At 43.3% G+C, this 15596-nt stretch overlaps 1 protein-coding gene across 1 annotated transcript in view; it reads right to left on the bottom strand.

The window, feature by feature from the left end:
- The window catches only part of NECTIN1 (nectin cell adhesion molecule 1), a 207571-nt gene that overhangs the window by 17759 nt on the left and 174216 nt on the right, over positions 1-15596 (bottom strand). Inside the window, exons 6-9 of the mRNA XM_070765956.1 lie at positions 13943-14090; positions 9687-9777; positions 6317-6430; positions 920-1112 (exon numbers count right to left, since the gene is read on the bottom strand). Of these exons, the coding sequence (XP_070622057.1) occupies positions 966-1112; positions 6317-6430; positions 9687-9777; positions 13943-14090 (500 nt within the window). The 3' untranslated portion in view covers positions 920-965. The remainder of the gene's footprint in view (positions 1-919; positions 1113-6316; positions 6431-9686; positions 9778-13942; positions 14091-15596) is intronic.

Genomic DNA, 15596 nt, shown 5'->3' with positions numbered 1-15596 from the left:
ATTGAGGATTCCTTTTCCCCAAGTGCATTATCCTTACACCTGAATAAAAGGACATAAATTCAAGACCTGGCCAAGCACCCCAGGTTTAAAATGAGCTATGCAACCTCACTGCTCAAGTAGAACCACCAAAGCATCTCTCTAAGTTCCTGAGATGTCTTCCTTCAGAGCTTGATGTCCTGCCAAAGCTGCAAGAAGAATCAAACTATCCAGGTCTCCAAGTCATGTCAAAGCAAAATGATAGCGTCTCTTCCTTCCTGGATGGATGGAAATTATAAAACATGGGTGGATGCAATAAATCTGAAGCAAGATATTATGCTCTTTCTCCAGATCTCTTCTGACCCTGATCTAGTATCTCTGGTTCTGAAAACCACAGAAACTAGATCAGGGATCCCAATCCTTTTGGGCTTCCCAATATAGTTTTGTCCTCCCACTAAAGCTACCCCCTACTCACAATCTAATTCCTTGGGCCACCAGGCTTGCTAAACCCCTTGCTAATTTTTTTGCAGAAGAAACAGATATGAAGTCTGGTAGCATCTTCTAAGCTAACCCAACTTTATCAGGTCAAAAGCCTTATCTCACCAACACTGGCTCATCTTGAAGATGCTACTGAGCTCATGTTTATTTTGTGGTTTCTTGGTCCTCACTAGCTTTAATCTCCTGTCCTCCTTGTTGCTCGTCTTCTTCTCTATGGTATAAATGAAGGCAAGTGACCACCTGATTAAAGCAGAAAATGAATCTATGGCCTGCTTTGGCTTGCTTTGTACCAACAATTCCAAGGTAATTTGGAACTATCCAGTTACTAGGACCATCCACATCCCTGGCAGGAAAACAGAAGGGAAGGATGGAGGAGACATCTGAGAGAGAAGAAGAACAGCACCCAACATTGCACTGTAGAGAAGGGAGGAGTTGTTGTACATACCTTGAGGACAGCATCTGAAGGGAGAAAGGCTGACAGTGTGGTGCGGCTAACATACGTTAGCCTGGATGGTTGCGTACTCAACCAGATCTCCACCAGCAGGAACGGAGGTCCTATGATTGGGTGATGAAGTTGTCAGAACAGAAGTGTCCAGCTCTGCGTATTGGACGTTGGAATCCTTGTTGTTGCTGGTGGTCTGAAAATGGAAAAGCAGGACAGATGGACAGGAAGGAAGGAAGGAAGGAAGGAAGGAGAGATAGAAGAAGGAAGGCAGTAAAGTTAGAAAGGAAGGAAGGCAGTGGAGGAATGAATGAATGAAGGAAGGAAGGAAGGAAGGAAGGAGAGATAGAAAAAAGAAGGCAGTGGGGAAAGGAAAAAAGGAAGGAAGGAAGGAAGCACAGATAGAAGAAGGAAGAAAGTAAAGTAAGAAAGGAAGGAAGGCAGTGGAGGAAGGAAAGAAGGAAGAAAGGAAGGAAGGAAGGCAGTAGAGGAAGGAAGGAAGGCAGTAGAGGAAGGAAGGAAGGAAGGAAGCACAGATAGAAGAAGGAAGAAAGTGAAGTAAGAAAGGAAGGAAGGCAGTAGAGGAAGGAAAGAAGGAAGGAAGGCAGTAGAGGAAGGAAGGAAGGAAGGAAGGAAGCACAGATAGAAGAAGGAAGAAAGTGAAGTAAGAAAGGAAGGAAGGCAGTAGAGGAAGGAAGGAAGGAAGGAAGCACAGATAGAAGAAGGAAGAAAGTGAAGTAAGAAAGGAAGGAAGGCAGTAGAGGAAGGAAAGAAGGAAGGAAGGCAGTAGAGGAAGGAAGGCAGTAGAGGAAGGAAGGCAGTAGAGGAAGGAAGGAAGGCAGTAGAGGAAGGAAAGAAGGAAGGAAGGAAGGAAGGAAGGCAGTAGAGGAAGGAAAGAAGGAAGGAAGGAAGGAAGGAAGGAAGGCAGTAGAGGAAGGAAGGAAAGAAGGAAGGAAGGAAGGAAGGGGGGAGAAATATGAAGAGATATGGAGGTGGGAAAAGGTAGCAACGTGAGACACCAGGGGATCATGCCGGAGAAGGAGGAAAGGAAGACAGGAGGAGACGACAGTCAAATGGCAGAGAATCAAGACAGAGAGGGAAATGAAGACGACAGTGAGAAAATGATCAAAACAAGCTCAAAAGAAACATTGCTCTGAGGATTTGAATCTCCGAGCAGCACAATTAATGAGTCGGGTTCCTTCTCGTGTACAAATGCCTTTGCAATCTTCAGGATGCTGTTTTTGTCTGCTTTTCTGTCTACTGGGAGACCTTCCTCTGATTTTCGGCAGCCAAATGTTTTCTCAGCTGGCTTGCTTATTCCCCAGCCACCCAAGAGGGAAACACTGAAGCTTGGTCGATACACACCCATCACAAAATCAAGGAGGAAATCATAGCAAGAGAGCATGGGAGAAGGAACTTGGGAGTCTCTCTCTCTCTCTCTGTCTCTGTCTCTCTCTCTCTGTGTCTATATGTCTCTGTCTCTCTGTCTTTCTCTGACTCTGTCTCTCTCTCTGATTCTGTCCCTTTGTCTCCATCTCTCTCTGTCTCTCACTCTCTCTGTGTGTGTCTCTGTCTGTCTGCCAGTTTCTCTGAATCTCTTCTCTCTCTTTCTCTCTTTGTTTCTCTCTCTTCCTCTCTCTCTCTCGTGTCTCTGTCTCTTTCTCTCTCTCTCTACCTCTGTCTCTCCCTGTCTCTTTCTCTCTTTCTCTCTCTCTGTCTCTCTCTCCCTGTCTCTCTCTCTCTTTCTCTCTGTGTCTCTGTCTCTCCCTGTCTCTCTCTCTCTTTCTCTCTCTCTCTGTCTCTGTCTCTCCCTGTCTCTCTCTCTCTTTCTCTCTCTCTGTCTCTCTCTGTGTCTCTGTCTCTCCCTGTCTCTCTCTCTCTTTCTCTCTCTCTGTCTCTCTCTGTCTCTCTCTTTCTGTTGTATTCCTTCTTATTTTGACTAAACCTTCTGCCTCCATCCCTTTTCACCCGCGGGTCCGTCTAAATCTTTTGGCTGTCAGAGATTATTTTGAAGGCGCTCCGGTACAGAAGCCTCCCCATCCTCCCTCCCTTTTTCAAACGGTTTGCAGCAACTGCCCAGCTGCAGGGAAGCCATTCAAAGAGATTTCGTGGCTTCAGAACAAGCACTTTGAAGCCCGTGGTGAGACGGACTGATTTGGCCAGTAATTGCCTGCCTCCAAGTCCCGTATCCGAGGCCCGGTTCCCTGTTACATGCCAAAGCTGAGTGCTTTTCTTCCATGGCTTGATGAGCAAAGGAATGGCATGCGATTCAGTGGAAACTATGTCACCATATAGAAAAAAAATATGTCCTAACGCCTGACTGGCAGAAAAAGTAATGAGAATTTCTTTTCGACACCTAAAGTTCCAGCATTTCTTCCAAATAATACAGATGGGCCCAGTTTGACCATATGGCTTGGCTAGATCAAAGGAAAGTAGAAATTCATCAGGTGAAGGTTTTGGTAACTGAGAAGAGTGAAGAGTTCAAACTGCCTGGAGCAGTGTTTCCCAACCTTGGCAACTTGAAGATATTTGGACTTTAACTCCCATAAATCCCTGGCTGGGGAATTCTGGGAGTTGAGGTCCAGATATCTTCAAGTTGCCAAGGTTGGGAAACACTGCCCTAGAGCAACCAGTAAAGGAAACTGAGGCTGAAGCCACAGAATCATAGGATTATGGAGCTGGAAGGAAGCCTAGATGTCTTCTAGTCTAACTCTCTATGCAAAGCGTGAGTCAATAAAATTTTTATTTTCTCCAACATAAAAAAAACCAGTAGAACCTAAGAACCTAAGAAGAGCCCTGCTGAATCAGGCCAAAGCCCATCGAGTCCAGCATTCTGTGTCACACAGTGGCCCACCAATTGTTCAGGGGGATCTTGAGCAGAAAGAGAAGGCAAAACCCTCCCTTTCCCTTGACCCCCAACACATGGGATCCAAGGGAACCCTGCCTGCCGCAACCAACATAGAGGTGGCACTTGGACATCCGTTTCAATAACCACCAATGATACACTTGGCATCCATTAATCTGTCTAATCCTGCCTTGAAGATATTCAGGCTGACAGCTGTCACGTCCTCTTCTGGAAGTGAATCCCATCAACCAAGGGCCCTCTGGGTGAAGAAATATTTCCCTTGATTTGTCCTCACATTCTTACCTATGAGCTTTAGGGAGGGTCTCCTTGTCCTAGTATTGTGTGATGGAGAAAAGAATTTTTTCTCTATCTACCTTTTCTATCCCTCCTTTTCTATCCCAGTAAATGATTTCCAACAGAAAATCAAGATTATCAAACATATACATTTTTTCTTCTTTCTACTTTGCAGCCAATTTTTCCTTGAAAACTTCCAGTGATGGAGTAGCTACAACTCTGATAGAATAAAACAACCAATTAATCAATGGAATAGCTTGCCTTCAGAAGTTGGGTCTGCTCCATCACTGAAGGTTTTCAAAAGAGAGACTGGGCAACTATTTGTCTGAAATAATATAGGGCTGTGATTTTACTTATTTATTTATTTGTTAGATACAGTGATACCTTGTCTTACAAACTTAGTTGGTTCCGGGACGAGGTTCTTAAGGTGAAAAGTTTGTAAGACGAAACAATGTTTCCCATAGGAATCAATGGAAAAGCGATTAATGCGTGCGAGCCCAAAATTCACCTCTTTTGCCAGCCGAAGCGCCTGTTTTTGCGCTGCTGGGATTCTTCTGAGGCTCCCCTCCATGGGAAACCCCACCTCCGGACCTCTGTGTTTTTGCAATGCTGCAATTTCACTGAGGCTCCCCTCGCTGGGAAACTCCACCTCCGAACTTCCGTTGCCAGCAAAGCACTCATTTTTGCAATGCTGGGACTCCCCTGCTGGGATTCCGCTGCAGCATCGCAAAGACAGACAAGTCCGGAGTTGGGGCTTCCCATGGAGGGAAGCCTCAGGGGAATCCCAGCAGCGCAAAAATGGGTGCTTCACTGGCAATGGGAGGTGGGGCATCCCAGCGGCAGCATTAGGTTTGTAAGGTGAAAATAGTTTGTAAGAAGAGGCAAAAAAATCTTAAACCCCGGGTTTGTATCTTGAAAAGTTTGTATGACGAGACGTTTGTAAGATGAGGTATCACTGTATTTATTTATTCTTGGATATAAAGAAGCTCCTTATTTAAACCAACCCTGCCTCATCAGTCTGCCTGTGTGTGCTGTCTGGAGTTAATTTTCTGCAACAAACTCGGATAGCTTCTTTTCCAGAATGACCTGGGAAATACGACTGAGGCAACGTCTGGTTTGGAACGGGCGAAGCTGAAGTTGTAGTGTAACCCACCCAGGAAGACTTGGGGTAAGAAACATTTTTTACTCAACCTGCCCCTTCTATATCCCTCCTTGCCTTCAGGAAGCATCTCAGATCTCGGCTGCTAGACTCAACGTAGCTTTTGCTAACGTACGTGCAAAGTTCCCTGCTGCTGTTCCTTTCTCAACGTCGCCTTCTTGCCTGGGGCCCTGATGCAAACCAATCGAAACCTTGGGGCTCAACCCAACCGAAAGCCCAGAATCACTTTGGGGGATCATCAAAAGGACGCAGCTGAAGTTTCTGAAGCTCTTTCAGATGTTCTCACAGAAGATTATCTGCAAAGCCCTTGTGTGTGTGGCATTTTTTTCCTCCCTCAAATCCACAAAGGGCTGATCAGACATTCAGATCCACTGGGGGACTCTGGATGGAATATAAAGTCTTTAGAGGAACACACCAGTACAGTGGTACCTCTACTTACGAACTTAATTCGTTCCGTGACCAGCAGTTTTTCCCATGGGAATCAATGTAAAAGCAAATAATGTGTGCGATTGGGGAAACCTCAGGGAGGGTGGAGGCCCTGTTTCCTCCCAGGGGATTCCTAGAGAGGCCACAAAGAGACTTCACCCTGCCTTTTCCGGCCCTGTTTCCTCTTAGGAGATTCCTAGAGAGGCCCCAAAGAGACTTATCCCTGCCTTTTCTGGCCCTGTTTCCTCTTAGGAGATTCCTAGAGAGGCCCCAAAGAGACTTCTCCCTGCCTTTTCTAGTCCTGTTTCCCCCCAGGTGATTCCTAGAGAGGCCTTACAGAGACTTCTCCCTGCCTTTTCTGGCCCTGTTTCCCCCCAGGTGATTCCTAGAGAGGCCCCAAAGAGACTTATCCCTGCCTTTTCTGGCCCTGTTTCCTCTTAGGAGATTCCTAGAGAGGCCCCACAGAGGCTTCTCCCTGCCTTTTCTAGTCCTGTTTCCCCCCAGGTGATTCCTAGAGAGGCCCTACAGAGACTTCTCCCTGCCTTTTCCGGCATGCTGGAGCTGACATAGGGCTACCCATTGCGTGCCACCTGTGGCATACATGCCATTGGTTCCCCATCGTTGGCCTAGAATGAAGACTAACATGGATGGACATCAAGGCGAAACTTGTCCTTACCAACTTGTCAGTGTTGGGAGTAGACTCAGTAGCCGCCATGTCATAATAAGGTGGCTGGGACGATGTCTTCTGGACCTCTTCCTCTTGTTCCTTCATGTTATCCAGGTGCACAACCTGCAGTTGAGGCAGTAGGGAGGGTTCAAGAGCATCAGTCTTAGCCCAAGGGGAAAACTGTTCTCCAAGATAGTTTTGTTTGTTTGTTTATTTATTATTAGAGTCAAAAGGGACCTTGCAGGTCATCAAGTCCAACCCCCTGCCTAAGCAGGAAATCCTACAGCCCAGCCAAATGACAGTCCAATCTCCTCTTGAAAATGTCCAGAGTTGGGGAGTTCACAACCTGTGCTGACCGTCAGGAAGTTCTTCCTTATTTCTAGGTTGAATCTCTCCTTGGTCAGCTTCCAACCATTGCTCCTCGTCTGGCCCTCTGGTGCCCTGGAAAACAGCCTGATCCCCTCCTCTCTGTGTAGCAACCCCTCAAGTACCTGTAGACTGCTATCATGTCACCCCCCCCCCCCCCGGCCCTTTTTATCTCTAGGCTATCCATGCCCAGTTCCTGCAACCTCTCTTCATAAGTCTTGGTTTCTAGTCCCCTAATCATGTTGGTTGCTCTTTCCTGCACCTTCTCCAGAGTTTCTATGTCCCTTTTGAAGTGTGGTGACCAGAACTGAAAGCAGTACTCCAGATGTGGTCTGACCAGGGCGTTATAGAGTGGTATTAATACTTCCCTGTGTATCCCCCTGTTGATGAAGTTTAGGATAGTGTTGGCCTTTTTAGCCGCTGCTGCACATTGCTGGCTCAGATTTAGTTGGTTATTTAGTTTGATGGAGAGACTATCGCACTATATTTCTCAAAGGGAATTAGGCCATTGCATTAAGTGGTAGGATGCAAATATTTGGAGTTTAGGATCAACTGTGGAGTTCTTGGGGCTGTCTGAGCTGGGATGTTTTCTTGCAGACATTTCATTACCAAACTAGGTAACGTCATCAGTGCTAGAAAGGAGTGGGGTTTGCTGGGAGGTGAAGGAGGAGGAGGAGGAAGAGGAGGAGAAGGGCGGGGATGACTATGGGGTCCCTGGTGCTTTCTGAGCTTGATTGTTTCCTTGCAAACATTTCGTTACCAAACTAGGTAACATCATCAGTCATTCCACTTCCAACACCCCCTATTTCTGAGCCTAAGGGCTGTGCTATCTCTTACTGGACTATTTCTTGGCAGCATCTCTTTGCCTAGGCACCCATATCATTCCTACATACTGTTGTAGTCAATGTACCTGATCATCTGGTCAAATAGGAACATTCCCCTTTTACAGATGCACAAGAAATAACATTTGCAAAAACTTTCCTTATAGGGCAGTTTCTATTTTAATTTTCATAAAAGTTTATTTATTTATTATTAGAGTTGGAAGGGACCTTGCAGGTCATCTAGTCCAAGCCCCTGCTGGTGCAGGAAACCCTATATCATGCTAGTCCAGTCTTTTCTTGAAGGTCACTAGTGTTGGAGCATTCACCACCTCTGCAGGCAAGCTTTCCATTGGTTGATCGCTGCCACAGTCAGAAAGTTCCTCCTTGTTTCCAGGTGGAATCTCACCTTGGACATGCCCAATTCCTGCAACCTTTCCACGTATGTTTTAGTTTCAAGTCCCTTTATCATTCTGGTTGCTCTCTTCTGCACTTTTCCTAGAGTATCAATGTCTTGTAGTGTGGTCACCTAGGAAAGTCTGAGAACTTTAAAGACCCCAGATAATCAGGGTGAGATAAGAAAGACAACTCTGGGCTCGTCTTTATGGAAGATGAAGAAATTGTTCCAGGAATTACGATCGGATAAAGTTCCATGCTTGGACCCATGCTTTGTATGCCCCAATTCAGTTCTTAGCAATTAAAAAAGAAGAGAACTGCGGCTAACCAGAGAAGTCAGTATTGATTTAAAGAGACAAATAGCCCAACTTGGTATCAGGAAACCTTCCCATAAATCCATTAAGTCACAGAAAATAATGGTGAGGCTGAGGAGTAAATAATGGGGGGAATGGAGGCTGTTTATTTCAAACGTCCATCTTACTACCTTCTGTTGTGGTTAGCTCTGGCCCAGCTCCTGCCCCAAGGACTGTGGATGTGGGCGAGACATCCACGTGCTGCAGGCCTGTTTTACCCCCGGTGGAATCTGCTGATGAAGGCTCCTCTGACCAAGAAGACATGAGTGACAGGGAGGAGGAGAGTGTGGCAGACAGCTCAGAAGGAGATCAATTATCTCGCTCCTCCTTAGATTCAGAACAAGAGTTAATGATACAGCCACGCATGCGGAGAGCGATGCATAGGCAGCAACAACTGAGAGATTATTATCAAAGAAAATGAGGCCACCTGTGGTTGGGTGGGGCTGTGGTCATTAGTGAGGCTGCTATAAAGAGCAGCCTGTGGGTTTGGCCATTGTGGAGGATTATCTGATGGTTGTGTTTCGTGACTGCTTTACTGACTTTGACCTTTTGTGTGCTGATTTTCCCCCGCTTGGAAACTAAACCAGGGCAAAGTGTGTTTCACTTTGTGGAAGAAGAAGGACTGTGAATTACCTCACAGCTGCAAGCTAAGTATTACAGAACTGATAAGGGACTTGTACAAATTACCAGTTTGTTTGGAGACCAGTGCTCTTTGCTATACCAAAAGAGGGCTTGGTTTAAGTGAATTTTTCATTATAAAGAACATTGTTTTGAATGTTCAAACGTGTGTGTGTCTGAAATTTGTACCTGTGAATTTTTGGGAGGATTCTACCAGAGAGCCCGACAGAACACAGGCCAGCACTTGTGTCTTGAATGCAGGCTTGATAACCTCCAACCCAGGGTGATAACAATAGCATTTATATACCGCTCCACAGTGTTTTTACAGCCCTCTCTAAGCGGTTTATAGAATCAGCATATTGCCCCCAACAATCTGGGTCCTCATTTGACCCACCTTAGAAGGATGGAAGGCCGAGTCAACATTGAGCCGGTGGTGAGATTTGAACTGCTGAACTACAGCTAGCAGTTAGCTGAAGGAGCCAATCTAACCACTGTGCCACCCTGATCAGCTGTATGGTTAATAGCCAGATGTGAAGACTCATTCTAGAAATGGCTAGTGGGCTGAGTTTAAGGCACAATGCTGGGAAATAAATGTTTGGATACCCAATCAAGATACTCCCTATATAGCAGTGTTTCCCAACCTTGGCAACTTGAAGATATTTGGACTTCAACTCCCAGAATTCCCCAGCCAGTGTTCGCTGGCTGGGGAATTCTGGGAGTTGAAGTCCAAATATCTTCAAGTTGCCAAGGTTGGGAAACACTGCTATATAGGGTGGGTAGTATAGAATCAATAAATTGGTGGGAAGTCCTATGAATGGCCAAAGATACCTGGACATTCTCAGCAGTCAGTTGGCTTTTCTCTTCTTGGTTCTGGTCCAGGGGCAGAGAAGCAGGTTTCTGAGAAGAAGGGAGGTCTATCCTAGAGAAAAGAGAATAGCCAGTTGGAGAGAGAGTACTTTATTTTTTATTAATTCACTTATTTATTATATTTACGGGACATGTAGCCCCTCTCGTTGTGGAAGAGACCCTGGCAGGTTATAACAACATAAAAACATTGTAAAGAAACAATGAGAACATGAAAACATCTAATATTAAGAACTATAACGATATTGACATTATGTTGACATTAAAATTAAGAAACAAAGATAACTCAGAATACTATAAGATTTGGAATTCATTTTATGAATGGTTAGAAAGAAGGAAAGAAAAGTAAAACTACACTATAATAATATATTAGTTATAAACACAAGAAAATTAGGATTATTAAAATAATATGTTAAAGGTACATATCGAAATAGAGGATTTGAATTAGTTGAAATATTGTAATACTGATTAAAATAAGGGGTAAAAACATAACAAATGTATATATATATAACCGCAACAAATTATTCTATATCAACTGTATTTGCCATAAAAAAACCCAAAAATGTATTTAGTGGACTGAAATGTCTTAATTTTAATATTCTTTTTCACTTTTTTATTTTCTTTGTTTTTTAGATGTGTTTGTGTTAATGTTTGTTTATGTATTTTTGTGTATTACTTTTTTAATGTTTAAACTTCAATAAAATTATTTTTTTAAAGAATTATAACAATATTAAGCAAAAACTAGATAAGGTCTCAATGCATATATGGGTTAGAGGCGAGGTCTTTTTCTAATCTACTTCCTGCTTCCAAAATGGGATGACCCTATAGGGATCCCAGGCCAATTGGCATAGCTAAGAGGGTGAGGGGAAGATCTCACCTTGAGGGGCACCCTGTTAGAGAGGTCATGGGTCACAGCATAAGAGGCTCTTCCCTTGGGCCACAGGAGAAGTTCTGAAGCACTTTGGCTATCATGGTCCTCAGCATACCCCTTCTGCTGGACCATGTGGGACCACTCCCATTGGGGTGATACAGTTCCCCAAATAACCATAAAGAGCTTTAGAAATCATAACCTGTTAGAGTGTGCACAGGCCTATCATATGTATCAGTCCAGAAACAAGTACAGCCAACAGTAGTTTGTATCAAATAGTGTTTTTTGAAAATCTACAATAAGAATATAGGAATACTATACATACACATGCTACAAGCAGTATCTAAACAAACAGCAATTACAGCAGGGAAGAAACTGAATAAACGAACCAACATGCCAGCAGGGCCTCCTCTTATTATGCAGGTTCTTAAAGGGATAATAGCCAAAAACTCATTTCCCTCATTGCATCAGTTAATCAGCTCTTAAATCATCACCTTGACATATTCAACACCTTGAATTTGCAGGTTGACAGGACTCAAACCATTCCGGTCAATTAACTTTGGTGTCCAAGAGACGGTCTGGATAACTCCACATTCAAGACCATTAAAATCTTTACCATTTCATATTCAATGCCATTAAAAGTCTATAAAATCTGGTGAGATTTCAGCAATTTAATTCAAGTTCTCCAAAATTTTGCAGGCTCTTGCATAAGAAGGCTAAGGCCTCACCTCATCCCTTCCAATCCCTGAACTGCGACAGCAGGAGGAATCCTAGCTCCAAGCCAAAATGACTTTTGCCCAAGTTAATTTTGAATGAAAACATTTTGTGCGCTTACCCAGCGCACAAATCACAGTTTGAACCATTATGTGTGGCCAACAGGAAATGAACCACTGCCAGAAATAGAATTTCAGTTTGATTGCTTGACTTTTCATTCCTAACCTAGTATTTTTTTTTTTCAAAATAAAGGGGGGGAAATTCTCCCCATTTTTTTTTTTTAATGAATGGTTATGTCTGAAGACATTAAAGTGAAAATGGCTCAGAAGGAATGATGCAATTCTGGAAGAAATGAACATAAAAGTAATGCATGGAATGAGTGTTGGAGAGAGAGAGAGATTGAGATTTTTCAGGAAGAAAGATGTTCAGCTCTCCAGTTTGCTAACAAGTCTCCGAAGAGACAAAGTGGAGCTCAAATACATCTCCCTAGCAAGAGATAACATTATCAAGGAAATGGAGCACCTCCCTTACGAAACCAGATTGCAATGCCTTGGTCTCTTCAGCCTTGAAAGACAGTAGGTGACTTGATTGAAGTGTATAAAATGATGCATGGGATAGAAAAGGTGGATAGAGAAAAATCCTTTTCTCTATCACACAATACTAGGATGAGGGGGCCCTCCCTAAAGCTCATAGGTAAGAAAGTGGGGACAAATCAAGGGAAATATTTCTTCACTCATTGCTTTATGGAATTCATTTCTGGAAGAGGTTGTGACAGCTGTCAGCCTGGATAGCTTCAAGGCAGGATTAGACAGATTCATGGATGCCACGTGTATTGAAACGGATGTCCAGATGCTGCCTCTATATTGGTTGAGTCAGGCAGGGTTCCCTTGGATCCCATGTGTTGGGGGTCAAGGGAAAGGGAGGGTTTTGCCTTCTCTTTCTGCTCAAGATCCCCATGGACAATTGGTGGGCCACTGTGGGACACAGAATGCTGGACTCAATGGGCTTTGGCCCGATTCAGCATGGTTCTTCTTACGTTCTTATGTTCTTATTATCAGATTGCATCCTCCTATATGAAGTAGCTGTGGACTTTGAGCATGAAATTGGATCTTCAGCACCATGGACAATTCTCTTGCAATCAACCTAGCTACAATAGTCTGGATATATTCTCCCCAAAGTCTTTCAGAGCATATTGAATTGTGCCTATGGTTCCTTTTTTATTTTTATATATTTTTTATTTTTTATTTTTGATATTATAATACAAGGATTAAAAAGAGCAGGCATATAGCGTTGTACATATTGTATCATTTAATAATAATAATAATAATAATAATAATAATAATAATAATAATAATAATTTATTAGATTTGTATGCCGCCCCTCTCCGAAGACTCGGGGCGGCTCACAACACGATAAAAACAGTATTATACAGGCACAAATCTAATATTTTTTAAAAAAACTAAAAACCCTTTCATAATTAAAAACCAAACAGCACATACATACCAAACATAAATTATAATAAGCCTGGGGGAAAGGTGTCTCAAATCCCCCATGCCTGGCGGTATAGGTGGGTCTTAAGTAGGTTATGGAAGACAAGGAGGGTGGGAGCAGTTCTAATCTCCGGGGGGAGTTGATTCCAGAGGGCTGGGGCCGCCACAGAGAAGGCTCTTCCCCTGGGGCCCGCCAGACGACATTGTTTAGTCGACGGGACCTGGAGAAGGCCAACTCTGTGGGACCTTATCGGCTGCTGTGGTTCGTGCAGTAGCAGGCAGTTCCAGAGGTATTCTGGTCCAATGCCATGTAGGGCTTTCACAGTATAATTATTTCACAGTATAATTGTTATTTGTGTAGTTGTTGTACTTAAATTCTAAAAATACCTTATACAGAGCTGCCCCTAGTTCCCCCTCCCTCCCCGTTGAACTGTTAGCCTCACAGTTCTTTTTTCTTTTGATCTCAATATACAGCTTATGGCATCAGCGGTTGTCAAACATTTGTTCTATCATACAATTAATCTAAAGTCAGATTGATTTGATCTTAATTTTGTGTCTCGGATTGATTTTAAGAACATCTAGTTTATTTACAACCATTTTTTTCCTTGTCTCGACCCAGTCATAATTTTTTCTCCAAATTTCATAATATTTTGATTCTTCTTTATTTTTAAGTTTTGGGGTTAACCTGTCCATTTCTGCACAGTCGTATATTTTTTTTTATCATTTCTCTTTCTGATGGCGTTTCTTCTTTTTTCCAAGTTTGTGCTATTGTAATTCTAATTGCAGTCATCATGTGTTGCCTATGGTTCCTATATGCAACTTTTTAAAACAGCTGCATCTTTTTCCAAGGAACACATTGAAATTTTTAGAGGACAACTGCATGCAATCTGGGGGGAAAAATGAAGCGGCTGCTTTAAAGGGTACTCAGAGGTGATGCTGTATGTGCCTATGCATCTTGTTCAAATCATTCCTGAATTGCTGCAGTTCCTGAATTGCTCCTGTTCAGTACATCTTGAATGCCAAACGGAGTCCTTCAACCCCAGGAATTCCCATACAAATGTATATTTAACTACTGTTACCTATCTGTTATTTATCATCTTAAAGAATGATCAACGAAACAGTTGTTACATGGAGATGGTGGTACTCACAGGTCATTTTCAGTGTCTGACCGATTTGCCTGCTGTCTTTTGTAGATGACGAAGATGGTAGCAACCCCACCAATGATGAAAACGGCAGCAATCACCACGCCCAGGATTCCCAAAATGCCTCCTAGAGCATTCTGGGGCAACGGCTTCTCTGTAACACCAAAGAAGAAGAAATGAATTATGATGGTTAATAGAAATATGCTTCCTTTAATCATGTAATTACATTGCTTATCTTCTCCGTTTAAATATTCTACAGGTGCTAAGAGGAGTATATGGGTTTAACTTTTCATTGATGTAAGTATTGCAATCTACTAAAGGAGGGAGGGAGGGAAGGAAAGAAGAAAGGAGAGATAGAAGAAGGAAGGCAGTGGGGGTAGAAAGGAAGGAAGGCAATAGAGGAAGGAAGGAAGGAAAGAAGAAAAGAAGAAAGGAAGGAGAGATAGAAGAAGAAAGGCAGTAGAGGGAGGAAGGAAGGAAGAAGGAAGGAAGGAGGGAGGGAAGGAAGGAGAGATAAAAGAAGGAAGGCAATGGAGGGAGGGAGGAAGAAACAAGGAAGGAAGAAGGGAGGGAAGGAAGGGAGGAATATTGTTCATTCCTCTCTGCATATGAGTCTATTATTGTACCAATTTTGGCTTTTGATAAGCAGTTTAAGAACAGATTGTACTTTGATTGTGGAAGATATGCATGCCAAAATCCATGATGACATCCAGGTAGGAGATGGATCTCTTTGACAGTAAGTCTCTGAATTACTAACATGCTGATTCCAATGGTCTAATCCTGACTGGTTGTGGGTCTAGAACTTCCTAAGACCCATAGGATAATTTCATGGGACTGAATCTAATTCTGGAAACCTCTCTGCAGAAGGACCGTTCAAGAAGAATGGTCTAAGCACAGGTGGCACCCAGACTATATCTGCTGGCACATGAGCCGTTGCCCTAGCTCAGCTCCAGAGTGCATGTGTACGCCTGCCAGTTGATTTCTGGCTCACATGGAGGGCCTGGTAGGGCGTTTTTGGCTTCTGGGGGGGACATGGGAGGGCACTTTTGTCTCCCCAGGCTCCAGGGAAGCCTATGGAGGCTGGGGAGGAACAGAAGAAGCTTCTTGGATTTTTAAAAGCTTTCAATAAAAATCTTTTTTTAAAAAAAATTAAAAAAAGAAAAGCCCCATTTTTTTAAGGTTGGGCTGCTTGATATTTAATAATACCCAATGGACATATTAGCAAGATTTATTCATTTATTTGTTTGTTGATTCTAGGCAACTTGTGCCACGTGACGTAAAACAATCTGTTAAATTAACGGACAGCAAAACTATTGAGAACTATAAATACATTCATAGCTGCTGTCGTGAAAATGATTAATAAATGGAACAGCTTGCCTCCTGGAAAAAAAAGGAGGAGGAGGAGGAGGAAGAGGAGGGGAAAAAAGAAGAGGAGGAGGAAGAAGAAGAAGAAGGAAAAGAAGAAGGAGAAATTTGCTGACAGAACAATTAATCCATGGAACAGCTTGCCTCCAGAAGTTGTGAATGCCCCAACACTGGAAGTTTTTCAGCAGATGTTGGATAACTATCGGTCTGAAGTAGTGTAGGGTTTCCTGCCTAAGCAGGGGGTTGGCTTAGAAGACCTCCAAGGTCCCTTCTAACTTGTTGTTGTTAAGAAGAA

This window comes from Erythrolamprus reginae, chromosome 12 (assembly GCF_031021105.1).
Source record: "Erythrolamprus reginae isolate rEryReg1 chromosome 12, rEryReg1.hap1, whole genome shotgun sequence".
NCBI classification, from domain to species: Eukaryota; Metazoa; Chordata; class Lepidosauria; order Squamata; family Dipsadidae; genus Erythrolamprus; species Erythrolamprus reginae.
The sequence above is the reverse complement of the archived record's forward strand: the minus strand, read 5'-3'. Positions and strand labels throughout refer to the sequence as shown.